The sequence below is a fragment of the Brassica oleracea genome, chromosome C4 (assembly GCF_000695525.1).
Source record: "Brassica oleracea var. oleracea cultivar TO1000 chromosome C4, BOL, whole genome shotgun sequence".
In the NCBI taxonomy this organism is placed as follows: Eukaryota; Viridiplantae; Streptophyta; class Magnoliopsida; order Brassicales; family Brassicaceae; genus Brassica; species Brassica oleracea.
In genome coordinates this window covers 43161939-43189047 of record NC_027751.1, presented here as the reverse complement: position 1 = coordinate 43189047, position 27109 = coordinate 43161939, and the positions used below count along the sequence as shown (strand labels likewise).

The 27109-nt window shown below is 38.0% G+C and overlaps 6 protein-coding genes and 1 pseudogene across 9 annotated transcripts in view; 2 read left to right on the top strand and 5 right to left on the bottom strand.

Moving 5' to 3' along the window:
* Positions 1-869, bottom strand: part of LOC106338961 — a 1940-nt gene extending 1071 nt beyond the window's left edge. Inside the window, exons 1-2 of the mRNA XM_013777813.1 lie at positions 586-869; positions 5-239 (exon numbers count right to left, since the gene is read on the bottom strand). Coding sequence (XP_013633267.1) covers positions 5-239; positions 586-800 — 450 coding nt within the window. The 5' untranslated portion in view covers positions 801-869. The remainder of the gene's footprint in view (positions 1-4; positions 240-585) is intronic.
* Positions 870-3565: 2696 nt separating this feature from the next.
* Positions 3566-13502, top strand: LOC106341807. Of its 2 annotated transcripts, none has more exons than XM_013780531.1 (23): positions 3566-5648; positions 5788-5986; positions 6070-6129; positions 6412-6516; positions 6708-6848; positions 6999-7061; positions 7200-7430; positions 7518-7601; positions 7841-7998; positions 8092-8599; positions 8852-9022; positions 9134-9193; positions 9301-9423; positions 9732-10007; positions 10154-10219; positions 10345-10476; positions 10562-11368; positions 11440-11720; positions 11817-12073; positions 12173-12414; positions 12502-12693; positions 12771-13043; positions 13131-13502. In XM_013780531.1, exons 1-23 carry the CDS (start codon positions 3868-3870, stop codon positions 13275-13277), a joined length of 6357 nt encoding a protein of 2118 aa, XP_013635985.1. In that variant the 5' UTR covers positions 3566-3867; the 3' UTR covers positions 13278-13502. The 2 variants fall into 2 exon arrangements, with proteins under 2 accessions (XP_013635985.1, XP_013635986.1); XM_013780532.1 differs by having other exon boundaries at positions 3868-5648; positions 12176-12414.
* A 250-nt stretch (positions 13503-13752) lies between these two features.
* Positions 13753-16668, bottom strand: LOC106338960 (annotated as a pseudogene).
* A 399-nt stretch (positions 16669-17067) lies between these two features.
* LOC106336803 lies at positions 17068-20680 on the bottom strand. The gene is made up of 5 exons (XM_013775743.1): positions 20554-20680; positions 18685-20409; positions 18308-18428; positions 18101-18160; positions 17068-17792 (listed from the first exon to the last, which is right to left on the bottom strand). The coding sequence occupies exons 2-5, from the start codon at positions 20376-20378 to the stop codon at positions 17175-17177; spliced, it is 2493 nt and encodes an 830-aa protein (XP_013631197.1). The 5' UTR covers positions 20379-20409; positions 20554-20680; the 3' UTR covers positions 17068-17174.
* Positions 20681-21639: 959 nt separating this feature from the next.
* Positions 21640-22356, top strand: LOC106340498. Its single transcript, XM_013779369.1, has 2 exons — positions 21640-21788; positions 21899-22356. Exons 1-2 carry the CDS (start codon positions 21688-21690, stop codon positions 22242-22244), a joined length of 447 nt encoding a protein of 148 aa, XP_013634823.1. The 5' UTR covers positions 21640-21687; the 3' UTR covers positions 22245-22356.
* A 788-nt stretch (positions 22357-23144) lies between these two features.
* Positions 23145-24574, bottom strand: LOC106339757. 3 transcript variants are annotated; one of them, XM_013778622.1, is made up of 7 exons: positions 24369-24574; positions 24240-24282; positions 24049-24141; positions 23880-23942; positions 23710-23805; positions 23543-23620; positions 23145-23437 (listed from the first exon to the last, which is right to left on the bottom strand). In XM_013778622.1, the coding sequence occupies exons 1-7, from the start codon at positions 24509-24511 to the stop codon at positions 23351-23353; spliced, it is 603 nt and encodes a 200-aa protein (XP_013634076.1). In that variant the 5' UTR covers positions 24512-24574; the 3' UTR covers positions 23145-23350. The 3 variants fall into 3 exon arrangements, with proteins under 3 accessions (XP_013634076.1, XP_013634078.1, XP_013634077.1); XM_013778624.1 differs by having other exon boundaries at positions 24049-24136; positions 24369-24571; XM_013778623.1 differs by lacking the exon at positions 23880-23942.
* Positions 24575-25149: 575 nt separating this feature from the next.
* LOC106341182 (F-box/kelch-repeat protein At2g44700-like) lies at positions 25150-26387 on the bottom strand. The gene has a single exon (XM_013779994.1). The coding sequence runs from the start codon at positions 26327-26329 to the stop codon at positions 25289-25291; it is 1041 nt and encodes a 346-aa protein (XP_013635448.1). The 5' UTR covers positions 26330-26387; the 3' UTR covers positions 25150-25288.
* Between the last annotated feature and the right edge of the window lie 722 nt (positions 26388-27109).

Below are 27109 nucleotides of genomic sequence, written 5' to 3'. Positions count from 1 at the left end.
AAACTCCTACACCAATGTTCCCATTATATAACCTGAAGTGATAGCAAAACTCAAGTAAAACTACACCAGTAACCAAAAGCGCTTTGACGTCTTGCTCCATCGGGTTCATGTACCTCCCTATCAAGGTCTTGGAATAACTCTTAATCAGGTCAGAGTTATCGGAAATATTCAGTCGTTTTCGGTTTCCTTCGCCATTCTTCATTTCATCGCCATTCCCAAGAAGCTGACTTTGAGTCATCCTCACCAAAACCAGAAGAAAACAGATAAGATTGTTAAACTTTTGCAAGAATAGATTGGAAGGTATGATGCTACCCTCAATACTCTCACGGCCTCTTTTATATTGGCTCCCACAACCCACAACCCCACGTAAAGAATCCAAACCATGAATGCAATATCCTCCATCAGTGATTCGAAAAATAAAAATCTCAGATTCAACAAAACCAGCCAAACTTTCCAAAAAACCACCAAAAATCAAATACAGTAACCCAATAATCCCCTCATCATAATGAATCATTCGGATCTGATTAACCCAAATCTCTAAAACAATCGAGGGAGGTCTCGCGTTGATGATAACGAAAACCGTACCTCGAATATCTTGTACAAGATCCTCTGGATTCCACATCCCTTTCGAAGAGCTTGGTGAATCCCGAATCCTGCCAGTCCCGACCTGAATAAACCCTTGCAAATCCCCAATTAACCTTTTTTCCAAGATTCCTTTTGGAATCCATATCCTTATGATCGTATCTTTCCGATAAACACCCGATCGAGTCCTTGAATCCCCGGGAATACCCGGATCCCATCCTTGAAACAGCATTGAAAACCCTTCCATCATTTTAATCTCTATCCCAAAACATATGAAAACAAATAAATAATTTTTGAGAAGTTATAAGAAAAAAAAAATATTTTTATTTTATTTTTAATCACAAATAACCATCATTGTATCTACCGACATAATTAGTGGCCATCGAATATAATTGTTTCAAACGTTTAAAATTAACATATAGGGAATAAATATTGATTGATTTAATATATATATATATATATATATATGAGGGTAAAAATAGTCGTAAAATGTTTTAACGTTCAAGCGTTTAAAATTAAAATATAAGAAATGAATATCGATCAGTCTACTATATATGAGAGTAAAATAATTGTATATCATAAACAGGGGATGATGACGAATTCCTTACATAAATAAATATTTAAATCTATATATTCAAATAGTTTGAATATTAAATATGTAAGCAGTATATTAAAAATATGAATGTAAAATAACCTTCTTCGTTGAAAAATAGTGGAATAATGGATCTTTGATCTTTGCTGATGCATATAAGTATTAGACACTCTTGGTACTTTTGAAGGCAAATTATTAACTTGAACGATCAATCTCTTCCGCTGGTGAATAACGTTTACTGACGTTTACACATATATTAAACAAGAAACTAGATTTCGATCCGCACAACCATGCGGGTGTTTATATTCACTTTATAAACATATACATCTGTTATTACATTATTATTTGTATATATTTTTTATTAATTAATCATATATTTAAAGTTTAATCATATATTTAAAGTTTATATAACTTTTTTTGATACAATAATTTTATAGTGTGCATGTTTGTCTATTCAATTAATTGTTTCGAACTATTACATGTAATTGTGACTTATATATTTATCTTATTAGATTTGCTCACTAATATATGCAAAGTTCAACAAATTTGAATATTATTTGTATTTATATTTTTTGAAATAAAATATTACCTGTAATTTTTAATTAAAATTATAAGTAATATAAATAAATATTTTATTATTTAGTAATTTTATTTGTATTTACAAACATATTAAAATATTCATCTACACTAATATTTGAACATTATTACTATTGAATATTAAACGAAAAACATTGATATATGTTTTTAATATGTTAAATTGAAAAATGTTCATGATATAATATACATACAAATTAATGGTGAGATGAAACTATTTTCTAGTAACTACCGGTGGACTCCATCACTTTAAGTTTAGTGAAATTTTTAAATCTACGACCAATATAGTTGCGGACAAATAATATACCTGTAATTTGAGTAGTAACTTTTTGAATTATATTATTTAATATTAGAATAGATTTTTCCTTGATATTATGCTGATTGTTTTCCAATAATGTTACAATAAAAGAATTATAGGATTATACCATTTATATATGATTTTTGTGACAAACAACAAATATTGTTGATGTTAAATGAATATACCCATATTTGATGTTTTATTATTTTGAATACAACCAACTTCATCTTCTCCAAATGATGTATGTGTTTCAGTATATAAAAAAATAAAGATCATATAACAATAACTCAAATAAGGCCACCACAAGTGCAACAATAAATTCAAAGAGCATCGTAACGATGTTAGTAACAAAGTTAGTTTGGTCAAGCATTGTCATAGAAGTTATGGCCATGAGATACGTTCATATGTATATGGTTAAATATAGTACACGATTAAGTATTTAATGAAAACTACAGAGACACGTGAAATAAGACTTATGAACTAATGTATACCCTTAGTAACAGAAAATGTATGGTCATTTATAATAAAGCAAAGTCATCACGATTAATAAAAGATGAGTTGGTAATGTGAGATTTTAGGTGACATTAATTTGAAGATAAATGATAAAACAATTAATATGATAAATGTAACATGAATTTCTACTAATAAGTACATTACGTCAATTTTTTAAAAAATCACACATGAATCAAGGTTGTGACTTCTGTTTTAATATATAAGATACAAAATGTCTTTGAAAAGAATGAGATTTAAGATCAAGTGTTGTACAACACACACTATATATATATATATAGAATGAATAGACATAAGCAACAGACATAACTTTTCATATCAATCTTCATAACTATTAGATGCACCTTTTGGTGATGAATATTTGATTTTTAACAGTTGCATCTTTTCACAATTAAGTCAGTTATATCTATTAATAATAGATTAATTAATAAAAATAACTGATATAATTAATAATAATTTTTTTTATTTTGTGAAAGGCATAAACATAAACTATTTATAGATTTTCAAAGATCTACTTAAATAGTCACATCTTTTCAATGTAAAGGTTTTTCTTTTTGAAATGATGCTTATATAATTAGTCACAATTTTTTAATTTAAATAGTCATATTTTTTCAATTTAAAATTAGTTATTATTTCATAAATATACTTATGTGAGTAGATACAACTTTTAAAATGAAGATAAAATCTTTTAGTTTAATTGGAATTCACAACTATTGTAATTAATTAGTAATAATATTTATATGAATATTCACAACTTTTTAATTTAAATATATTTTTAAATAGTCACATTCTTTCAATTGAAATGTAGTTATTTTGTAAAGATATTTATACGAGTAGTTACAACTTTTAAAATGAAGATAAAACCTTTTAACTTAGTTGGAATTCATGAACTTTAGAATTAATTGGGATTTGCTATATTATCAGTAGATGAGACATATGATATGATATGATATGCTTTTTTGTTTATATGATATGATGTATGAGTTCCAAAACGCCGTTTGTTATTCCTTCCCCTCTCTCTCTCTCTCTCTCTATCTCTCTCTCAAGTTTCTTCGATTTTAGTCTCTGATAATCCTATTTGTATCCCTTACCGCAAAAATTCTATCACTGGGATTGAATAGAGTTCTGAAACCCCAATTATCTAAGACACTTGTGCAGTCCACACACGCAAAGAACCTGTCTTGCCTCATCATTCAATTCATGTCGGGATTCCGGAACGTGGGTTGTCTTAAATTCTGAATCTTTCGGGGACTAAGAGAGCTCACGACTTCTTGGTCCCCAAAGACAGATAATGAGCCTGAGATTGCAAAGCCCTTTTCTTGGCACTCCCCTTCCTCTTCCTCGCCGCAAAATCAATGCTTTTGATGGTGGTAGAAGAGCGTTCCGCGGCAAGCGTGGTAGCATCTCCTCAGAGAATAAGAAGAATAAGAACGATTGGTTAGCCAAGTTCTCTCGCTTCTGTGGGAGAAATGTAGAGCTTTTGAGCAAGTCTAGGATGGTGATGGAGGTTAAGTGTCTGAAAGAGCCTTTTGTTAGAAGCAGGGGTTTGGTTAAGTCTTTGGCACCCGTTTGGGAAGAAGGTTTGTTTTTCCTCAGGTGTTCTGTTTTCTTCGCTGTGATCTCTGGTGTTTGTTTGCTGGTCTGGTACGGACAAAACAAAGCTCGCACCTTTGTGGAGACTAAGCTTTTACCCTCTGTTTGCTCTATGGTTAGTGAGAGTATACAGCGCGAGGTTGATTTCGGTAAGGTTAGAAGAGTTTCGCCGCTGTGCATAACTCTTGAGGCCTGCTCGGCTGGGCCTCACGAGGAAGAGTTCTCTTGCGGTGAGGTTCCCACTATGAAGCTCTGCGTCCGTCCTTTCGCTAGCTTGAGGACGGGGAAGATCGTGGTTGATGCCATTCTGAACAATCCGACAGTCTTGGTTGCGCAGAAGAAAGACTTCACGTGGTTAGGGATACCTTTCTCCGAAGCTAGTCTGCAGAGTCGTTTGTCCTCTGAAGAAGGGATTGATTCTCGCACTAAAACTCGGAGAGTCTCCAGGGAGGAATCAGGGATCCGTTGGGATAGTGAAAGAGATAGCGATGCGAGGAAAGCTGCGGAGATGGGCTATGTTGTTCCGTGTAAAGATTCTTCCTCTCAAGGTAAAGATGATGCGCTGAAGCACAATAGGCGTTTGAGTGAGATAGCGAATTTGAACTCTTTTACTTGCAATGATGAGAATGTTATGCATTCTGCGGATCAGCATTGCATGGACACAGGAGCTGATTACGATGTGAAGCACTCTGAGTTGGAGAAATCGTTTGGGGTAAAGATCCCTGGCTCAGGGCTCAAGTTCTTGTCCAAAATGTTAAAGGGGCCGAGGAAGTATAAATTCAAGTGGAATTCAAGATCACACAATAGCTCAATGTCTGATGTAAGCGCCAAGAAACGGATTCTTGAGCGGAGTGCTTCAGCGGCTCTGTCTTATTTCCACGGCCTATCGCAGCAAAGGTCTGACGAGTTGAGTTTGGATATGCTTCTAGCCAAAGGTGAGAGAGAAACTAGTAATCAGTATGATTACCATGTGCCTTATGGGGAGCATTCATTATCTAATGGTTTGGATGGGTGGGGAGAAGGGCCCAAGGCTACAACGTTGGACAGATTCACTGTATCATGTGATCCATTCCTTATGACTGTTGATAGACTCTGTGGACTCTTACAAACTGAACGAAGCTCTACTGAATCTGAGACTTCACGCAGTCAAAGAGGAGATACATCCATGAATGTTGTGAATCAGAATTCACATGGTAATCGAAGTGGAAACCAACCTCGTGACTTTTCTTTCAAAAAGCATGAGCATCATCAGCCTGTAGCAAATCATTTGCGTCCTACTTGGCCGTGGAACATGAAATTGAAAGAAGCGGTGTTTAATTTTTTAAATGGTTCGTCTAAGAAGTTAACGGGTGATGCTGCTGACAAGGCTTCTCAGTTGAATGATGTTTCTGATGAGAAGACACTACCATTTATGCTTGATTCTGTGCAGTTTAAAGGTGGGACACTTATTCTACTAGCTTATGGCGATACAGAGCCCAGGTAACGTTCATCTATCTTTATAACTGTAATGTTCATGAGATTAGTATTGTTTTGTTTCTCATTGATTACTTATTGCAACCTGAGAGAAGTAGAGGTCTTAACAAGTGACTGATTTTGATAAACAACATTTATTATGTAGAGAAATGAGGAACATCCATGGGCATGTTAAGTTTCAGAATCACTATGGTCGTGTGTACGTTCAACTCGGTGGAAACTGTAGTATGTGGAGGTCAGAAGTAACATCTGAAGATGGTGGACTCTTGTCTGTTGATGTTTTTGTTGATACTGTGGAACAGAACTGGCATGCAAACTTAAAGGTTGCCAACTTCTTTGTCCCGGTAAGGCATCAGGTTGAATAGATGAGTTGTGTATGGTATCAATTGCAATGGTTGACTTATCTCTCTGTTCTGCATCTATGCAGATTTTTGAAAGAATTCTAGAGATCCCAATTGAGTGGTCGAAGGGAAGAGCTACTGGTGAGGTGCTTTTCTAATGTCCACTCTGTTCCATCTTAGTAAAATAAAGTTTTATCATCTTCTAATGATTCATGGTTTTTGCCTTTTCATTTTTTTCTGTAGTAGTTTCCTTGTAACAATATCTCTACTTATTAGTTAGCCATTTCATTGTCACAAGCCGGGTAGAGAACAACTATTGGTGGAGTGTATATGCATGATAAACTGTGACAGATTCTGAGCAAACTTCTGAAATAAATATGTTTCACCCTTAGGTTTCCTTCCCCTAACTGTCTTCTCTTGCATTGCAGGTTCATCTGTGTATGTCTAGAGGGGAAATATTTCCGAATCTACATGGACAACTTGATGTCACAGGACTAGGCTTCCATATATATGATGCACCTTCTTCGTTTTCTGTAAGTCTTGATTTTTAAGTATTTTCTGAGTATGCCTTCTCATGTCTTTGTAATATACTTCCTGTCCGCTAGAACAGATCTATGATATGTGTCTTTCCATGTAATTGTTCAGATATGATGCCAGTCCAAGGTTTTATTTGTTGACTCAATCTACCTATTACCTTATATAATCTCATTTTGTTTTTTTGCAGGATGTCTCAGCCAGCTTGTCGTTCCGCGGCCAACGCATTTTCCTTCATAATACTAGTGGTTGGTTTGGAAAGGTTCCCTTGGAGGCTTCTGGAGATTTCGGTATTCATCCTGATGATGGGGAGTTTCATCTGATGTGTCAGGTAGCATATGTTATGTAAACCCCTGATCTGGATCACTAGTCTAAGACTATATGAAACTATTTAGCTACATAGGATGACTTTCCTGATCTTAATGTTTGATTTGTTTGTTTTTTCCCGTCAAAAGTGTTCATTGTTCATGTTTTGTTTCAGGTTCCTTATGTGGAAATTAATGCTTTGATGAAAACGTTCAAGATGAAGCCCTTGTTTTTCCCGGTATCATTCATTCTTCCTTGTGCATGTTCTGTTATACTTCACCATTTGTCTACCCTTTTCTTTATTTTCTTTTCTTTCTGTTTTTGCTTCGTGACTCATTTATCTTGTGCCAATTCCTTGTACCATCTTGGACTGCAGCTGGCTGGTTCTGTAACAGCTGTATTCAACTGTCAAGGCCCGCTTGATGCTCCCGTTTTTGTGGGGAGTTGTATGGTCTCTAGGAAGATAGCTTATCTGTCTCCAGATCTCCCTGCATCTGTGGCATATGAGTCAATGCTGAAAAACAAGGAAGCTGGTGCAGTTGCAGCCTTTGACCGTGTTCCGTTTTCGTATCTTTCAGCTAATTTCACGTTCAACTCTGACAACTGTGTAAGTACTTTCTGTTTCCACCTCCGTGAAGCAGTCTATGTCTAAAATTTCTTGAATATTCTCACATTAGCTTATTTCATTTGATAGGTTGCTGATTTATATGGTATTAGAGCTACCCTTGTTGATGGTGGTGAGATTCGTGGAGCAGGGAATGCTTGGATCTGTCCAGAGGTATGCGGTATTTACTAGCCCTCATCTACTTGCTATTTCCCTTTAAGTAATAGTTTAATTAACTTTCTTAAGATGTTGTTTTATTAGATCCATCTGAGGGACATTATGTATAGCATTTCTACATCCCATATCTTCATTTTGTCACCTCTTATTTAGCAATTTGTATGCTATGGAGTACTAGTTTTGTTTTTGCGTTTCTGTTTTTATTTTTGTTACTGAAATGGTATATATGTGTACAGGGGGAGGTAGATGATACAGCACTGGATGTGAACTTTTCAGGCAATGTATCATTTGATAAGGTTTTGCATCGTTATATGCCTGAATATCTTAATCCTGGGATGCTGAAGTTAGGTGATTTAACTGGGGAGACAAAACTTTCTGGGGCCCTCTTGAAACCGTAAGATTCTCTTGCCTTTCTGTTGGGCTATGGTTAGTGTTCACTCATGTTTTGTGCTTGTCTTACTTGCGTTATCTAAATTTTGGGGTGCAGGAGATTTGACATCAAATGGGCCGCACCCAAAGCTGATGGCTCCTTAACTGATGCTCGGGGAGATATTGTGATATCACATGATAACATCATCGTTAATTCATCATCTGTTGCTTTTGATCTATACACAAAACTAGATACCTCATACCGAGACCAGTGCTTGTCTCACCAAGACTTCACTCAAGGGGAGACCGTCATGCCGTTTGTTGTTGAGGGCCTGGATTTGGATTTGCGTATGCGAAATTTTGAGTTCTTCAGTTTGGTCCCTTCCTATCCATTTGATTCGCCAAGACCTACGCATTTAAAAGCTACAGGAAGGATCAAATTCATGGGGAAGATAAAACGACACAGTACAACAGATGATGGAGACGCTGAGTCAGAAAAAAGTGAAGATGCAGCTGCAGTTTCAAGCCTCGTTGGTGAAATTTCCATCTCAAGTCTCAAGCTGAATCAGTTGATTTTGGCCCCCCAACTGGCTGGACGTTTGAGCGTTTCTCGTGATCATGTCAAGGTAATCACCTGCTTTCTTACTTTTGGTGTATCATCAGTATCAGTAACACAAGTAGCAGTAGTAGAACTTTAATTGTTGAAGCCTTTTGCTTCAGTTCATTGTCTTTTTATTAAAGTCATTAAGGCTATCTTGTCAAAATTGTGTCAGTATGTCTCATCTATCTTATTTGAACAGTGTTCTAAACAGATTTTTAGTAAGATAGTTTAACCCATGATGTTTATACTAATATTTTTAGTATTGTTGCATATCTAGCTTGATGCTGTGGGGCGGCCAGATGAAAGTCTTACACTAGACTTTGTAGGTCCACTACAGCCTAATTCGGAGGATAATGTACAAAGTGGAAAGTTGCTCTCTTTTTCTCTGCAAAAGGGACAACTAAGAGCTAACGCTTGTTATCAACCACAACAGTCCGCTACTTTGGAGGTATTGCATTCTCTTGTCTTGTGTGAACTATATGTTTTGTTTGATTATTTATAGCAAAATAGAGGATCAGCAGCAGATGGTTTACATTTTTGTTCACATGCATGGTTGCAGATACGCCACTTTCCACTTGATGAGATGGAGTTGGCCTCGCTGAGAGGGGTGATTCAAAGAGTAAGCACATTCGAATAATTCATTATGTGCTATGAGATTAGTGTTAACTTAGAAAATCAGCTTTTTAGAAACTATCAATAATATCTTACTTTCCATTTTACTTGCAGGCAGAGATTCAACTAAATCTTCAGAAGCGAAGGGGACATGGCTTGTTGTCTGTACTTCGGCCAAAATTTAGCGGAGTGCTAGGTGAAGCTTTAGACGTTGCAGTAAGATGGAGCGGTGATGTGGTATGTATTACAACCCTACAGATCCCTCTTCTTATGGTTTAGTTCTTAAGAAATCTAGAGAATAATCACCACTGATGTCTAGTTAATAATCTCACAGTACATCATTTGCCTAGAAGGTCGTAACTATATTAAGCCTTTTCATCTTTATGATTTACACCTTGTTTTAAGTGTTTCATGTTCTTCAGAGAACTAAAATTTGTAGTGAGATTAAGCCGTACATAATTGATAAAATCTCTTAGCTGTGAAGGCTATATGAGAAATGTGCATTATGATATGTCTTCTTATCCTTGTCATGTTTCTTCTTGAAGATCACTGTCGAGAAAACTATACTAGAACAAAGCAATAGCCGTTATGAGCTTCAAGGTGAATATGTATTACCAGGCTCACGTGACCGAGACCTTGGTCAGAAGGAAGCTGGCAGTTTCTTAATGAGAGCCATGACTGGACATCTAGGAAGTGTTATATCTTCCGTGGGAAGATGGAGAATGAGACTTGAAGTGCCTAAGGCAGAGGTTGCTGAGATGCTTCCTCTTGCAAGGCTTCTTTCAAGAAGTACAGATCCAGCTGTCCTCTCTAGATCTAAGGTTTGCCAACGTTTTTACTAAATCAAGTGCTTCTAAAATGCTAATTCGGTAAAAACTCAACCTGTATGAGCATGTTCATGTTCGTCTACTCCACAAATATGTTTTCTTTTTACTCTGATTATGAGGTTTCTTGGTTGGTGTGGCAGGATCTTTTTATTCAAAGTGTGCAAAAGCTCTGTGTACAAGCTGACAATCTTCGAGACTTGCTTGAGGTAATGTACCAAATATGGTGTATTTCTTCCATTTGAAAGTAACTTAGGGCTGACAATAAAACTGTGTAGGTGCATTAAGCTACTCTCTTTTTTTTCTCCTAAATTTCACGATTCCTTGTAATCAGGAGATACGTGGGTATTATACTCCAGCAAGTGAAGTCATTCTTGAAGATCTAAGTCTTCCAGGTTTAGCTGAACTCAAAGGTCATTGGCATGGCTCGCTAGATGCTAGTGGAGGAGGCAATGGAGACACCTTGGTACAAAACTAATACTGTCATCTTGTTTTTATAATGGAAGGGTAAAGGCCCAATTAGGTTTTAACCTATTTCCTCTTGAAATCAGGCCGAATTTGACTTCCATGGAGATGATTGGGAGTGGGGAACTTACAAAACACAGCGTGTTCTGGCAACTGGCTCATATAGCAATGATGATGGTTTACGCCTTAAGGAGATGCTTATTCAAAAAGGAAACGCTACACTGCATGCAGATGGGACCTTACTGGGGCCAAAAACGAATCTTCATTTTGCTGTTCTGAATTTCCCTGTTAGTTTGATACCTACCTTGGTTGAGGTTGTTGAATCGTCAGCTAGCGATCTTGTGCACTCTTTGAGGCAACTCTTATCACCAATCAAAGGCATTTTGCACATGGAAGGAGACCTTAGAGGGAGTCTTGAGAAACCAGAATGCGATGTACAAGTCAGATTATTGGATGGCGCAGTTGGCGGTATAGACCTTGGACGAGCTGAAGTTTTTGCGTCTCTGACATCCAACAGCCGTTTTCTATTCAACTCCAACTTCGAACCATTTGTCCAAAACGGTCATGTGCATATACAAGGGAGTGTTCCCGTTAGCTTCTCACAGAAAGACATCTCTGAGGGGGAAGACAGAGAAACTGATAAAGGCGGTGCAGTGAAAGTCCCTAGCTGGGCGAAGGAAAAGGAAGATGACGAGAAGAGAACCTCAAGGGAGAGGAGTGAAGAGGGATGGGACAGCCAACTTGCAGAGTCTCTCAAGGGTTTAAATTGGAACATTTTAGATGCAGGAGAAGTTAGATTGGAGGCAGACATCAAGGATGGGGGAATGACATTGTTGACAGCCATATCCCCTTATGCAAATTGGCTTCAAGGCAATGCTGATATCAGGCTCCAGGTTTGTTGCCTGTGCTTTTTGTTATCTTTACATCAGTAGATAGTTAGATTAATCTTCCATGTGCTGAGCAGGTCGGTGGAACAGTGGGGAATCCAATTCTTGATGGGTCTGCATCATTCCACAGGGCGTCTATATCTTCACCTGTGCTCCGTAAACCTCTCACAAACTTTGGTGGGACCTTACATGTTAAATCAAACAGGCTGTGTATAACCTCATTGGAAAGCAGGGTGAGTCGAAGGGGAAAGCTGGTTGTTAAAGGAAACCTTCCCCTTAGGTCAAATGAAGCATCTAGTGGTGATAGCATAGAGCTCAAATGTGAAGTTCTAGAAGTACGAGCAAAGAATTTCTTAAGGTACTCGAATCATTTCGAGCTTGTAGTACATAATCTTAATATATATAATTATTCCCGGATCAGTTTAAGTTGATTTATATTCTTTACTCTTCTCAGTGGTCAGGTTGATACTCAGCTACAGATTAGTGGATCAATGTTGCAGCCAACTATATCAGGAAACATTAAATTAAGCCATGGGGAAGCTTATCTACCTCATGATAAGGGTGGAGGAGCTGCCCCGCTGAATAGATTGGCAGCCAATCAATCAAGGATTCCAGGTGCTTCTATTAATCAAGCAGTTGCTTCTCGATATTTTGCTCGATTCTTTGGTACAGAACCGGCTTCGTCAAGGATGAAGTTCTCCCAGACAACTGGTAACAACTTATATGCCTCCTCTACTAGCAAAATAATCTATTTTGGAGTTTGTAGGGTAAAATTTTGGAAATCATCTCTGATGCTTGTTTTGGTGGTAGCAGGTGAATCAAATGCTGTTGAAAAGGAGATTGAAGAAGTGAGGATGAAACCAAATATGGATATCCGTCTGAGTGATCTGAAACTTGTTTTAGGACCAGAGTTGAGGATAGTGTATCCTTTAATCCTTAATTTTGCTATTAGTGGTGAGCTTGAGCTTGATGGCATGGCTCATCCCAAATATCTAAAACCAAAGGGTATCCTCACATTCGAGAATGGAGATGTCAATCTTGTGGCTACTCAGGTTTTTGTCTAATCTCTGTTTCGATCTTTTCTTGCATAGGTTGATGACACAAGCTCTCTCTTATCTATTTTGTTTTCTAAAACACAGGTACGCTTGAAAAGGGAGCACCTCAATGTTGCAAAGTTTGAGCCTGAGCATGGACTAGATCCTCTGTTAGATTTAGCTTTAGTTGGTTCAGAATGGCAATTCAGGATCCAAAGCCGTGCCAGCAATTGGCAGGACAAACTTGTGGTGACTTCAACTCGTTCTGTGGAACAGGATGCTCTCTCACCATCCGAGGTAAATCTGAAAGTCAAAATGTTTTCCAAGTGTTTTTCTTGATTGAATCCTTTGTTTTACAATATCACTTCTCACAGGCTGCAAAAGTGTTTGAGAGCCAATTAGCAGAATCCATCTTAGAAGGAGATGGGCAACTTGCATTCAAGAAACTTGCAACCGCGACGCTTGATGCCTTGATGCCAAGGATAGAAGGGAAAGGAGAGTTTGGTCAGGCGAGGTGGAGGTTGGTTTATGCCCCACAGATCCCAAGTTTACTCTCTGTTGATCCAACCGTCGATCCTCTCAAGTCTCTAGCCAGCAATATCTCCTTTGGAACTGAAGTCGAAGTACAGCTCGGAAAGCGTCTTCAGGTCAGAGGCTTATAAACATATAAATAATTTTTGTTTCTTTTTCATATGACAAGCAAAACCTTTACTCTTGTTGTCTTTTATCAACAGGCCTCTGTGGTAAGACAGATGAAAGATTCTGAGATGGCGATGCAATGGACATTGATTTATAAGCTCACGAGCCGCTTGCGTGTCCTCCTTCAATCTGCGCCTTCAAAACGGTTGCTTTTTGAATACTCTGCAACCTCACAAGACTAAAAAGCTTTTGCCTTCCTCTGGTACATGGATGAAGCCGTTTGTTGAAAAGGAAGGGACTCTGCAAGGTTGTAGTGAAATTTGGTTATTAGCATTTGTTATTGACAGGTAAATTATTTTATTATTTGGTTAGGTTGTTTCATTGTTTTTGCTTTTTCTAGTCTGTAAAAAATTACGTTGTACATGTTAATTGTTAGGGCATACAAAATTATGAAATATCCCAGTTTACAAAGGTTTACAAAACAGAGAAAAAAATGGTAAATGAATTTTCTAAAAGGCAATATCATTAATGAATTTTCTAATTTAGTCTTATGAATGTTGCCTAATTACAAATGCTAATAACGTGATTAATCCAAAGTAAATACTAAATTATGTCATGTTTCCAACAGATAGATAGAGTCCGAAAAATAAAAATGAAGAGACCAAAGATTTTGGAACTAAAAATTTCTATTACTAAAACGTATTGAGATTTATTCATTCAGAACATGGGACCTTCATTGGTGGGCAATCTTCTGAAGAAGTTGCTGATACCACCGGGCAAATCGTTGCGAAAACACTGGAAGTTAACCCAACGGACGACAAAGCAGATAAACAGAAACTTCTGAAAAAAAATCACGTGATCCCAAAACACGTAGACCAAGACCACCATCGCATAACATCCAAGCGAGAAGCAAATCCAAGCTAGTGGACTGTCAAGCAACGACAAGAGCGCGCAAAGCCGTTCGCATTGCGAAGCAACGTCACCGAGTAGTAACATCACATTCTCCCCCATCTCCCTCCTCAACCTATCGTACCTCATCCTAAGAACGTTCACATCGACCACCGACGACGGAAACGTGTCGAACTCTTCGGCTAACTCGTCTAGGTCGGGCGAGTCGAGGCCCCAGAGCTTCAAATCGAGGGGAACCAAAGGAGGAGGGGGACGAGCGTCGACCCCAAGCACCAACCTGTTGAACTCTCGCCTCGAGAGTCTGAAGATTTCCAGAAGAGATATAACCGCAAGGTAAACCGGAACCACAGGCCAAACCGCAAGGCACAAGATCCAGTACCACCAACCAAACACAACCACTAAACTTGCGACACACGCGATGATTTTCGGACGAAAATCCGTCGTTGATCTGACCGTTTCCTTCATCCAAACGCACCAATTAAACATCCGAGCGGCTCTACGAAGCCTCTCCAAGTTAGCGTTGGTGATTCTCATACTGAAACTCTTATTCGTCGGCCTAAGCATATCCAAAACGACCTCCTTTCGTAACGGCGGCTCCGCCCTCGCCAGATTCAAACAGTTCAAACGAATAGCCTGCCATCGCAGATCCTCTGTCTGAACCATCGACATCGGAGGTTTGTAGTGGGCTTTCGGTAGCATCCATCTGAAAGGAGACGTAGCTCGCACGTACGGGTTCGCTACACAAAGTAAACGAATCGCGAGCTGAAGCTCCCCCGTTTTCTTTAACCCATCTTCCCTTAGAACCAGAATCGGACATGAACAAGTGTAGACCCTGTCCCACTCGAGTGACGTCAGTGGAATCCTTACTTTTCCAATAAGACCATCCAAGTTGTTGTTACTAGACAGCGAGTTGGTTATTATCGAAGATTCCGAATGTAACGGTGGTGCATTTATCGTAAACATCCCACGAGTACTGTTCGTTCCACTTCGGCGAAAAGCTACCGACCACGGTTCGAGTCCTAGCCCATTTTTTCCCGTACTTAGCCACGACGTAAGCGTCAGTACTCCTCCTTCCATCTCTCCACTCTTTCATTGGTTGTAAACCAGTAGCACCCAAGATACCAATCTCTAGCTTCCCGAGCAAATCGGGCCATAGCCCTTTAGCGAAAGCTCGATAATCGCTAGAGTATTGGATGCATTCGTCGAATACGTGATACGCTTGATCAGTGGCCAGTTTCATCTTGATTCTGCTAGAAAACCGCCTCGAATCGCCAGCCGGTTCCACCTTAACCGGCGGTTCAATGTCGTAGAACAAGGCTGGTGCGGATCCAGGGACTTTAACCGCAGTCATCTCAGAGAGCTTCTTCTCTAATAACCTTATGCACTCGTCATCGTGGGGTTGGCCGTTGACTTTATCGAATAGGGTTATGTAGACAGTTTCATCTAACGGCTCAGATGCAACAAAGATGAGATCTTGATTCCACGACGGGTTCGAACCTAAAGAAACCTCGGTGTATAGTTCGACATCACCGAGAGTTGCTCTCACGTAAACCGAAGGTGTTCTCTTTACATCGTTACAAATCAAATCGTGACCTGAAACAATCGTAACCCTAACGTAAGGGCATCAGCATTCACACAGTTTTCAAAAAAAAAAATATATTAAAATAAACAAAAGTTATGAACCTGTCTCTTGGGAGTTCACTCCAGTGAACCCGGATTATCACTTGGTCCTATTAATATATATATTTTTTTTTTAAAACAAAAATCAAACAGAAAAAAAAAATAATAATAAAAAAATGCTTTGTGAACCCCTTCCATGGGGTTCACTAATGCTGATGGTCTAAAGCTCTCTGGACTGAACCCTTCTCTCCTAAAATTCATTACTGTAGCGCGGGCCACACGTGTCGTGGCGGCCCGGAATTAGTCTAATTTTTTTTTTTTTAAATAATAAAAAAAAAATTTAATAATAAAAAGTTGAAAAGATAAACCCTAAAAGGTGGTTCATTGATGTGGATGTTGTAAGAGCAGCATTATCGCTGACTCTAATGAAGTCTCTTAGAAGAATTTTAATTAAAAAAAAAAATTTTAAAAAAGAAAGGCGAAGGCAAGCCTCTTACGTAAGGATTTTAATGCTGATGGTCTAACATAGCCTTGGAGCTAGGTATAGTTTAGGTCGCGTGTTGCTCACGCAACTAGCGCTAACATCAGAAGCGTCCGAGAACCATGCTCGTGGATAAACCTCGTCGGCTTGTGTGCCGAACCAAACCGACATCATCAGTTCCATGTTAGTCATAGAGTACCACTGTGACGCAATTCTTGCATCGGGAGGAACCCTAAATGGAATATCAGCGGCTACCTTAAAGTTTTGCTTGCCTATCACGGTACCGTTCTCCCGTCGACCGTCCTTTAGCGTAACCGACAAGACATCCCCTTTTGTTTTGTCGAAAGCGAATACTTGATTCCACTCCATGTTTGGTCCAAGTTTTAGAGTTTTGGTGGATGATTTGTAGTTTCCGAGAGTGATTTCCACGATGGGGTTATATGTGTCTGCTACTCTGCTACGATAGAGTTGTTGATGGCTTTGATTACTTCTACGTAAAGGAACTCCATTTGTTCGACGAGGTCATGTGAAGAAGTTGGGCCGTTAGGGTTTCGAATTCCTCTTTCTCCACCGAGCTTTGGAGAGATTTTCTTGACAGAGAAGTCATCTTTTTTGGCAGCCATTTCTGAACAGAAACTAGAGAAAAAGGATAGAGATAACTGTAAATCTTGATTAAGGGTTTATACATACTCATAGTCGATGGTTAAAGATCACATATATTTTTATGAACAATATGTACAGTAAATCTTACAAAGAGAGCGCTTTTGAAAACTATTTCCTTAGTTTTCTTAGTTGTATATTTAGTTTTCTCAACATTTATTACAAGGGTAATCCTTTTGGGTAAGAAACTCAGAAAATATTGTTTCTAATATAATTAAATATTAGTATATATATAATACTGTATATGATACACTCTGTATCGGTTTACATTCAGTACATGGTCCACTTTTTTCCATCAAATTTCTTTTACTAATTAACACACAAGAAAAAAAACAAATGAGTTGACTTTCAGGCCTATTAAGAACGCAAAATTCAAAGATCTTGATAAAAATTAAAAGCACTCAGTTTTAAGGAGCATCTACATTACAAAAGAAACAAACAAAGTTTCAAAATTTGGATAAGAAGTCATTTAATACCCTCCAGCCTGATGAGTCCACCACTCACTACGTGGTCTAACCATTGAGCCACCATTTACGTTCGCTGGGTTTGGTTGAGACTTCCATTCTGGTAGTATGCCATTGTCGCAATTATTATTATAACCTTGATTCCACAAAGGTTCAGATTTTCCATATTTATGAATTAGATCTCTTACAGAATCGGACCGGCTAGTCCGGTTCATGACAACATCTCCACGAGACAAATAGTTAAATTCAGGCAAGTCATCATCATCATCCCTAGCCACGGCCATTGGACCAAACCCCGGCGGCACATCACCACCATCATCATGGTTGTTGACCTGTGGCATGTTACCGTAACGAGACGTATTAAGTGTAGTTAACGAAGAACCGTGGTTCTTGTGATGAGAGTAAGATAGTGGTGGTTTTTTTAATTGTGGTCTTCTCCATACAACAACACCTATAAGACCATCATCATCTAAAGACTTCAAGAAATCTAGTTGGTTTCTTGGAACAATATTGCTTAAAATCTCGGTGGTTCTGCTGCCACGTGTTGGGCAAAGGTAAAGCTCAACTCCTGAAACCGGTTCAGCGAAACCCACTCTCTCATCTTTACAGTATGAATCCACCACCTGCATAATTGCAATACCCACATTTCACATAACTGTTACCACTGAAGACAGTAACATAACCAAGTAAAGAATATTGATTTTGCTATATACTACAGGAACTAAGGTCTTCAAACCGGGTTTAGGTTCGAGTTCCACGTATACTACAGGAACTAAGGTCTTCAAACCGGGTCTAGGTAACATTAACCAAGTAAAACTAAAACCTATTCTACTATTGATTTGTTTATATGAATTCAGTTCAGTTTTTCTGGATCAGTTAATCAGGATAACACACTCCTACACAAAAATTTAGTTAACTACCAAGTACATACCTCAGAAATGGTTTCTTGTTCTGTCTTGGAGCACTCTTCTTTGCAGACGAAACACATAAACTGTAACATAAAAGTAAGGTTTATATATAAGGACACATGACAGCTACTGGGAAACAAGTCCTAGATATGTTGGATTAATTTAGCCAAGTAGACAGCTTTCAAGGCTTCAAGCAATGAATGTGAAAATTGCAAGTAGCAAAATAATACCATTACAGCACGACTCCTGGAATTTGGGAGCTCTCGAACAAACTTCTCAAATGCATCTAATCGGACTCTACCCTTGATCTCAAGCAACATAGGCCACTCTTCTGTAGTAGTCTTTTCGCCACTGTCCAGAGAAAATATCAGATTAGCAAAATATGACATTAGTGAGTGTACAAACTTTAACGTAAATAAAGTGTCCTATAATACGAATAAATCTCTATGGATGCACAAACGCAATGAGAAACTTATAACATCTTAAGAGTCTTTGATATCAGATTAAAGAAAACGTTTAAAATATGCAAACCCAAATAGATGTAGATGAAACGAAATACTGAGCTAGGTTTGCTAGCACTAATAGAACCATTGATTTGATTACAAACCTTTTCAGAATGCCGATGACAGAGATCACAGAAGAAACACTCAACTGGAGTGCACCTTCCCATAGACGTTCACCCGCAGGTATGGAAACAGATTTCAAATCAGAATGAGGCATTGAGGATACTAAGTCATCACTCTTAGCCTTAACTGGTGACGTACCAAGATCATTATTAGCCTCTGCATCATTATAATCTGAAACGAAAGGTCCTTTCCCAATGTCTGAAGACTCAGATGGAGATTCTGAATCTATGGATGACATGAATTCATCAAGAGAAACAATTGGAGGAAGAGATCCAGTTGCAGCCTGCATCACATCATCTACCCTGACACCGTTAATTAGCGCAGGGCCCCCACTAGAGTTGTTCAACTCATTCTTGACTCCACCAAGTTTTTTCTTCTTGATATTCTTTGGTCGAGACCAGTTAAGCGAACTCGATCCCACAGAGATCTCCACTGAGCCACTATCCATTGGCTCGACTTCCACTTGGAACTCTCCTTTGTGTGTTTTCCTCACCAAGCTTCTGATATCCACCTCTGTGTCCTGAAGAACAACCATCTGAGCCATCTCTTCTGCTTTGGCTTGCCGCCACTCTGCCAATTCCTTTGAAGCAAGCTCCTCAGCTGACATTGAACACAACCGCTCTGCTGCAATTTCTCCGTACATAACCTTTTCCCTGAGCTTAGGATTACTCTTGTCTTTCAAATTGAATAAGAGTGACCTTCCTTTCTCTTTGTACTTCTTATTCACACCGCCAAATAACTTGAAGAGCTCTGCTTCTATTTTAAACGCCAAAACTTTTGGATCCAGCAACAACTTTTCCTGACTCACATTAGCCTTTGCTCCAATCATTTCATTTTGACAATTTTCTGTGAACTCTATATCTGACTCAAGAGCCCAAGAGAGGTCATCATTCCCTTGCAAAAGATAATCTTTTGTAAACTCACTGTCGGTATATGAAACATTGGCTTTCGGAAAGGGCTCTTGTGCAGTAAAGTCTTCGGTATCACTTGTCTTGGCGATGGTCAAAATCTCCGGTAACACTGTCTGAACATTGAGGCTCCCAATAGACACCATCACATCAACTCCAGAAGCGGCTGACTCTGGCTCACTAACAAGACCTTCCACAGAATTAGTTAAAGTCCTTTCTGACTCCTTGGTAGCTTCCTTTTGGCACTTCACCATTGCCAGTGCACTTGCTAACGATTCTCTCATTTTAGACCTCACAATATTACAAGACTCGTTCTGAGGTTTCAGCGGCTGTGAAACTTGTTTCCTCGTTGTAGTTGGCTTCCCAGGTTTATTACAAGAAGAAGTAAGAAATGATGAAGCAGGCAAATACTGTGTTTTAGGAGCTGACTGCACCGACTTGGGACCTTTATTTAGCTCAGACGTACATGCTCGGTTCGGTACCATCCGTTTATTTTGCACAGCCAATGGTTGAGGATGAGACATAGCCTGCGACAGTGTCTTTCGCTTACCATGTAACTGGGCTGTATCCACGGATCCTACAATAGCACCATTAGGCACAAACGATGACTGCATCATTACATTACAATCCTGCCTCACAGAGATCTGAGCTTCTTGATAGTTACAGTTTGGTTCTGACAAGAATCTCACTTCCGGAGTAGACACACCAACGCATGGACCCATTTGTGTACTAACAGGCAAAGGCTGAGGCAAGACATTGTTGGACATAACAGGCGAAAGCAATGTAAGGCAAAGAAGGCTGCAAATAAAATAAAAATGAGAGGCGGAGGTTATGAATATCCAAGTTTCTACTCCCAATGATTCCTCGGAACGATTAGACAGAGACAGTGTTAACTATTTCAATGTCGGAGGTGTATGTATGTATGTATGTATGTATGTATACCTGATCGGCGATAACGGAGGTAGAGAGATTAGAGGCTGCGATCAGCAGAGAGATCTGTCATTACTGTGTTATCCAAAGGACGAGTGGCGGTGTTATAGTGAAAGAAGAAAACCCTAAAACAACTTACATGTGCGGGAGTTGTCTAATCTATTATATAATACTCTCTCCGTATAATGTATAATATAAGTCCGTTTTAGAGAAATTTTTATGTTTAAAATTATATGAAATTTTCGGTTTTTTATGTAAAATTTATTAACACTTAATGTTATATTGATCAATGATAATATACATTATATTTTATTATTAGTTGATTTATAATTAGGTAAATAATTAATGATGTTTTTGTTTAAAAAATATAAAAAATTAATAATTTCTTAATTTATGTGTACAATTTTAAAACTACTTATATTAAAACCGGAAGGAGTCCTGTATAGTTTTCCTCTGCTTAACCTGCCACCTAATCAATAGACATTCTAAAAATTTTAAACATAAAATAATATTTAAAATTTTTATTAATTATCCTACATTTTTCATCTTTTTATACTAAGTCCAAAACTATTAATAAAATACTAATAACCCATAAATATTATATAATCATTCGTTATTAACAATATTGTTAACTTTTAGTTGATGTCAAACATTTGATTATAAAAAATAAATAATGATCATTTTTATGTGTTTCAAAAAAAAAAATCATGTTATTTTTAATTTAATCAAATGTTTGACATCAACTAAAAGTTAACAATATTATAGAATGTAGGGTTAAATTATTAACAAGTAATTATAATGTACTTTTCATTAATATTTTAGTTGACAATTTCACAAAAATTATTTTTAGTTAAGATGTTTTTCATTAAAAATTAGAGTTTTTAATAAGAAATTATTTCATTTTTTCAATATGTATTCTGATATTTTAAAACGCTTAATTTTTATAGAGCTATTTTGTAGACGGTTGAAGAAATTTCAGTATCAAATTTTTAATTGAAATGTTTTGGTCGCAATTTTTTGTTGATGGTTTTTTATTAAAAATAACAGAAAATATTTTTTATTCAAAACTGTAGTAAAATTATTTATATACGAGGGAGAGCATTCGGCGAACTCAAAAGGGAAAAAGAGGAAAACAGAGGAAAAACAATGGCAGGGAGAATAAGCTGTTGTCTGAATCTTCCTCTCCTAGATTCCAACTCTGCGCAATCATCTTCTCAACGACTCAAGACAACGTCACGGATCTCTCGGTATCTCTTTTATTCAACAAAATAATTTATTTATTTTGTAACACCAACAAAATAAAATTTAAAAGCTCATTTTCATTCTTGGATTCACCAATTAATTATCACGAATTCAGGAGGAGAACAGAGGATGAAACCGAGCCACGGAAGAACAAGTGTTCCCTTCCCATGGCCTTGGCAGCGACTGTTGTGATCGGCGCTATTCAGATCAGTAACGTGCCGTTGGTGGAAGCGGCAGTTGTAAAACCGACGGTGATCAAAGAGACGGCGCCGTGGAGGTGGAGTGACAAGAGGGCTTGTCCTCCTTGGCTTCAGAACTCACTCGAGACCATCGTACCAGAGAATCTTCCTCGTCCGTCGAGTCGTCGGCGTTTGGAGTTAGCCGGACTTGGTAAGCGTGACGCACCGCCGGTCGGTGCGGTGGTGACACGCGCCAGTAAGGCTGCTTGTTTCTCCATGTAAATTGGAAGTTTATTACGTGTACGCGTAAGTGTTAGGCACGTGTAAAAAGTAGTTAGATACAAACTGTAATACACACGAAAACTTTTTTCAATAAATAAAAGTCTTATTTGCATATTATTGACCAAAATTTTATTTTCGGGTTTACAAAATTTAATTTAATATAATATTCTAAAAAATGAACTAAAAGAAATTTAATCAAGTGACTGTAGATGTTGAAATAGTTGATTAGTTCGTAAGTATATTTATTTGCTGGATTAGTTTTCGTCTGGGCCCTTTAGATTTTGTCTCTTTTTGTACTGTCCTTTTTATACAATTTTATTTCCTACCATATGTTTGGAAGTGTTCAGTGTTGTGTGTTGGAGTAGTACTCTGTTGGATAGAGAAAGCAGTACATGCATGTAGTACAGAAGAAAAACTACAAGTACTTCTTACTCATATCATTTGGATTTGTGACCATTGTCAGTCCAGAAACAAAGCCCAAATCTTATTACACTCCAAATTTTATTTAGATTTCACAACCTTTGTTTAGTACAGCTTATCCTGGTTCTGCCCAAGGAGGACGGACGCAGGGCGGCCCAAGTCAGCCTCTTGTTGTTGACTATGTAGAAGTAGAACCATAATATCTACAATTCTGCTAATTGAAAATGCTTTATTTATATAATAATAAAATTAAATTAAAACTACAATATCTGATACTAAACTTTTTTAAGAATAGAGAATAATTTGTGCAAATGTGAGATGTTATTCCTTAATTCTTTAGGTATTTATATGATAATAAAATAAATTACAATATCTGATACCAAAATTTTATGAACAGAGAAGAGAATGGTTTGTGCGGAGGTGAGATGATATTTCCTTAATTTGCTTAGGAAGTAGGATGATAAAACGCAAATATTAAACTTAAGAAAACGGTATTGCCAACTTTATAAGAAGCTACTATATTCGTTTTGTTTAACAAAACAGCTTTCTTAGACAAAAACATGTGTTACTAATTGCGTATAATATTTAACATAAGCTTACAGAGTTGTGTCTCAATATTTACGTATATGACCTGACCGACGGAATATCGATAATTTGAAAAGGAAACGAAGCTCAAGGCAATTGAATCAGTAAGCCATCCCTCCTGAAAACACATCTCCATCATGAAGCAAGCTCTCAGTCAACCAATAACCATCCCATGAACCGCCTATCCGCTGCCATTGACACACAAATCAAATTCAATAATTCATATACAATCAGATCACAAATTCACGTAGTATGTAACCATTCAAAACTCTTATAGGGATATAGGAATCAACCTGGAACATAGTGAATTCAAAAATCTCTTCTTCCTCAGGCCGAGTTCCTTGAATCCAAATCCTCTGCTTGAAACGGTTCTGTATAATACCACCAGTTTATCAAAACTTCAAAGAGAGGAAATCAAGATTCATGTAAAATATCTTCAAAGAAAGAGAAGTGATTATACCTCTTCAACGAGTAAACTGCTTAAGATCTTTCTATCCTTGTGACCAAGCAACACACGGTAAGACGAGTGGTGAAAAATACGCCGAAACCTTTCAAACTGCATTCAACAACAACCAATAAGCTAGTAGTAGCCAAAGAACGATATGAAGTGTTGAAAAGTAAGTAAGTAACCTGTCCTAGATCAAAGAAAGGACCGAAATAGGTGGATCTCTCAAACGGGTCAAATCCAGCAAACTGTTTTTTTTTTTTTTTTTTTTTTTTACAATTTTCCGACAAAAGATCATCAAAAGCTGTAATAAAATTATAATTGAGAAAAGCATCAAAGGATGGTTTTTTTTACCCGGTACATGACCTCGATGCCATAATCATAGCGAGGATGGTCGTTATACTTCAATGCATCAAGCTGATGTCGAACAGCATCTTCCGCACTAAACTATTACAAAAAACAATCTAAGAACTCGAATCAATACACTACTGTAACAGAGAGACAAACCAAGATTGGCTTTATACAAAAAAAAAAGTATCATTTACATCAAGTCTGGGGCCAAAAGGACGTTTCCTACGACTCTCCAGCCTGTAAAACCAGATAATAATAATAATCAACATGAAATCAATGAAATTTGTAAAGCTCGATCAATGAAATTTGATTCGTAGTTGTACCAATCCGCAGAGAGGAAATCTGGAACATCGGAAGAAGAAGCTCGAACGAGGTAACGATCGAGCCTTCCGTAGCCATTAGGAGGCTTGACGAGGTTAGCAGACAGAGAAGGAGAAGATGGGAGAACAAGAGACCAAAACGACATCGTTTCCTTCGGCAGCAGAAGTTGAAGTTCTCTTACGATCTTTGTTTTCCTCACTACGGACTTTGTGTTTCACTTTTAATATCAAGAACAACTATAACCGATTTTGGGTTTGGAAGCGGGCTGGACATTACCTGCCGCATATTTCTTTTGGGGCCCAATGTTAAATAAACCTTTTTCTTTTAACGAGATATAATTTTGTTTTTAAATAGCCATGTACAGATTTGTGAACGTGACAATTTGTCATCAAACTGGATAATTTTTTTTCTTTCTCTCAACATATACAGGCGAGGCGACGTCCACAACATATGGGCTTCCGATAATATGTGTTTTTTCATTCTATTTATAAGAATGACATCGCTATATTATGTTTATAATGTATAGTGTACAATCAGGCCCTGTTCAAAGCATGAGAATAATAAAGATGAAGCACATAGCAAAGAGCAAAAAAGGAAAATATAATTTACTATGAATGTGAAAGTATACGTTTTTACTTTTTTGTGAAAGTATAAGTTTATCAACCATCTTCCTGGATATGCTACTACTGCTAAAAAGACCTAGGAGAAGCTATAAACAATCAAACTGGCTGTATAACCTCATTCATATTCAAACGCATTTATTGTCTTGTTCTCTGCCCTGTTTAAACTGGAAACAACATAACACTTGTGCAAACACCACATGCTTTTTGAAGTTTGTACAACGATGGCAAAATTACTAGTAAACAGAATAGCATAGCCCACACATCAAAATAATTACTTCAACCTATCCAATCTATCCTCTTTAGTCTGAAACTGATAGACAATTGTCCATTCTGTAACCATCAGGGACACTCCCCAGAAGTTGAGCCGATTCTGCAGTCCCTTTGACCCCTTCTTCACACTTACCCATAGCAATCATTCTACACCAAATCTCCTTTCCGCACCCACCATGTTCTTTCCACAAAAGCGCCACCTTTCCATAGTATTCCGCCATCCCAACGGATCGAACCTTTTTGACATCACTCAAACCATTCACCACTCTCCATACCCTCAGCTCAGTGTCATACCACATCAACCCGAATCTAGCGTAATAAACGTAGAGCACATTCTCCATCACACAAACACCCGTTTTCCACCACTTATCTTCAGGCAAAGCAAAACTCTCGCAAGAACCATCCCCAGTATCGTAGCAAACAGTGTAGGCTCCAACGAGCATCAACGCACACACCTTCCTGTCTAACGACACCGTGGCAGACGCGAGCCACGTCTTTTCTTCCTTAGGGATCGGCGCTGGCTCCCAAGTTTCCGTCGTTAGGTCAAATGACTCGGCAACATTCTCGTTAGATCTTACTCCTCCGACCACGTATAGCTTGCGTCCGACTACTCCCACGCTTTTGTACGTTCGGTTCGCGTTCATGGTCGGTCCTCGTCGAAGCTCGCCGGTTCGAGAATCGAAGACCCAAAAGCTTGGGGACTGAAAGAACGGGCCGCAGATAAAGAAAATCTCCGGACCGTGAGCGACGATCGAGGGCATGCGATGGTAATGATTAGGAAGCGCGAGGTTGACGGAGACGACGAACTGGTTCTCGCTCGGATTGTTCTCAGCTCTGCGCAGAGTGTACCAACGCGGGTTCTGGGAGCGATCGTTTTTGTTCCTGAAGGAGATGTAGAGCGAATCTTTGCCGAGGAGAGAGCGAATCTTGTGAATCTCCGGGGAACGAACGAGATAAGTGAAGTTCTTGGAGACGCAAGCGAGGAGTGGGTATTTGCATTTCGGCACGCGGGCTAAGACTTGCCACGCTATATCGTTAGGCAGTGAGGAAAACTGTGACGTCGGCGACATCGGTTTGTTGATCTTTCGCGGTGGCTCTCGTCGGCGTCAGAGGCGGCGAAAGAAAGACGTCAACTATAGTCAGCACTTAGCAATACTCTTTTATCTTTCTTTATTTGCTTCGTTGATACTCTTTATATATACGACGAAAATAGAATATAGGTTTTCAGTTGGCCGTTAAATTTTCTATGATATATTTATATATTTTCTTGTAGTCTTTTTTGGTCAACGATATAGTTAGTTAAAAAAACGATATAGTTAGTTATATTTTCTTGTAGACTTTTGACAAACTACGAAAAAACTTTATACTTAAAAGAACAGAACTTAGGTTCATATTCACCCCACCCTTTAGGACTATTTAAAGTGACACATAGATTATTAACTAAAAAACATTAAATTAAATAAAAATGGCTACAAAAAATAAAAACGCTAATTTTAACGACGTTAACGTTTCCAGAGAAACCTTAAACCCTAAATCTTAAATTCTAAACCCTATACCCTAAATTCTAAACTCAAATTCAAACCCCTAAACCCAAACCCTATACCATAAACCCTAATCCTAGATCCTAAACCCAAATTATATACTTTAAACCCAAAAAATAGACTATAAACCGAAATCCTATACCCTAACCCAAGTCTTAGACCCTAAACTCAAACCGTAAACCTTAACCCAAACCATATAGCATCTAAGTTTGGGGTTTGGGTTTAGGGTTTACCGTTTGGATTTTCGGTCTAGGATTAGGGTTTAGTTATAGGTTTTGGGTTTAGGATTTACGGTTTGGGTTTAGGATT

What these genes read in the sequence shown, in the direction of transcription:
- LOC106341182 (XM_013779994.1), bottom strand. Translation starts at nt 26,329, where the DNA reads ATGTCGCCGACGTCACAGTTTTCCTCACTGCCTAACGATATAGCGTGG.
- LOC106336803 (XM_013775743.1), bottom strand. Translation starts at nt 20,378, where the DNA reads ATGTCCAACAATGTCTTGCCTCAGCCTTTGCCTGTTAGTACACAAATG. An exon ending in GTCATCGGCATTCTGAAAAG is followed by an intron (nt 18,429 to 18,684) that starts GTTTGTAATCAA and finishes TTCTCTGGACAG; the next exon opens with TGGCGAAAAGACTACTACAG. An exon ending in AACAAGAAACCATTTCTGAG is followed by an intron (nt 17,793 to 18,100) that starts GTATGTACTTGG and finishes GCAATTATGCAG; the next exon opens with GTGGTGGATTCATACTGTAA.
- LOC106339757 (XM_013778622.1), bottom strand. Translation starts at nt 24,511, where the DNA reads ATGTCGTTTTGGTCTCTTGTTCTCCCATCTTCTCCTTCTCTGTCTGCT. An exon ending in CTTTCTTTGATCTAGGACAG is followed by an intron (nt 23,806 to 23,879) that starts GTTACTTACTTA and finishes TGTTGAATGCAG; the next exon opens with TTTGAAAGGTTTCGGCGTAT. An exon ending in GCAGTTTACTCGTTGAAGAG is followed by an intron (nt 23,621 to 23,709) that starts GTATAATCACTT and finishes GGTATTATACAG; the next exon opens with AACCGTTTCAAGCAGAGGAT.
- LOC106341807 (XM_013780531.1), top strand. Translation starts at nt 3,868, where the DNA reads ATGAGCCTGAGATTGCAAAGCCCTTTTCTTGGCACTCCCCTTCCTCTT. An exon ending in CGTTCAACTCTGACAACTGT is followed by an intron (nt 7,431 to 7,517) that starts GTAAGTACTTTC and finishes TTCATTTGATAG; the next exon opens with GTTGCTGATTTATATGGTAT. An exon ending in CGAGCAAAGAATTTCTTAAG is followed by an intron (nt 11,721 to 11,816) that starts GTACTCGAATCA and finishes TACTCTTCTCAG; the next exon opens with TGGTCAGGTTGATACTCAGC.
- LOC106340498 (XM_013779369.1), top strand. Translation starts at nt 21,688, where the DNA reads ATGGCAGGGAGAATAAGCTGTTGTCTGAATCTTCCTCTCCTAGATTCC. An exon ending in ACAACGTCACGGATCTCTCG is followed by an intron (nt 21,789 to 21,898) that starts GTATCTCTTTTA and finishes TCACGAATTCAG; the next exon opens with GAGGAGAACAGAGGATGAAA.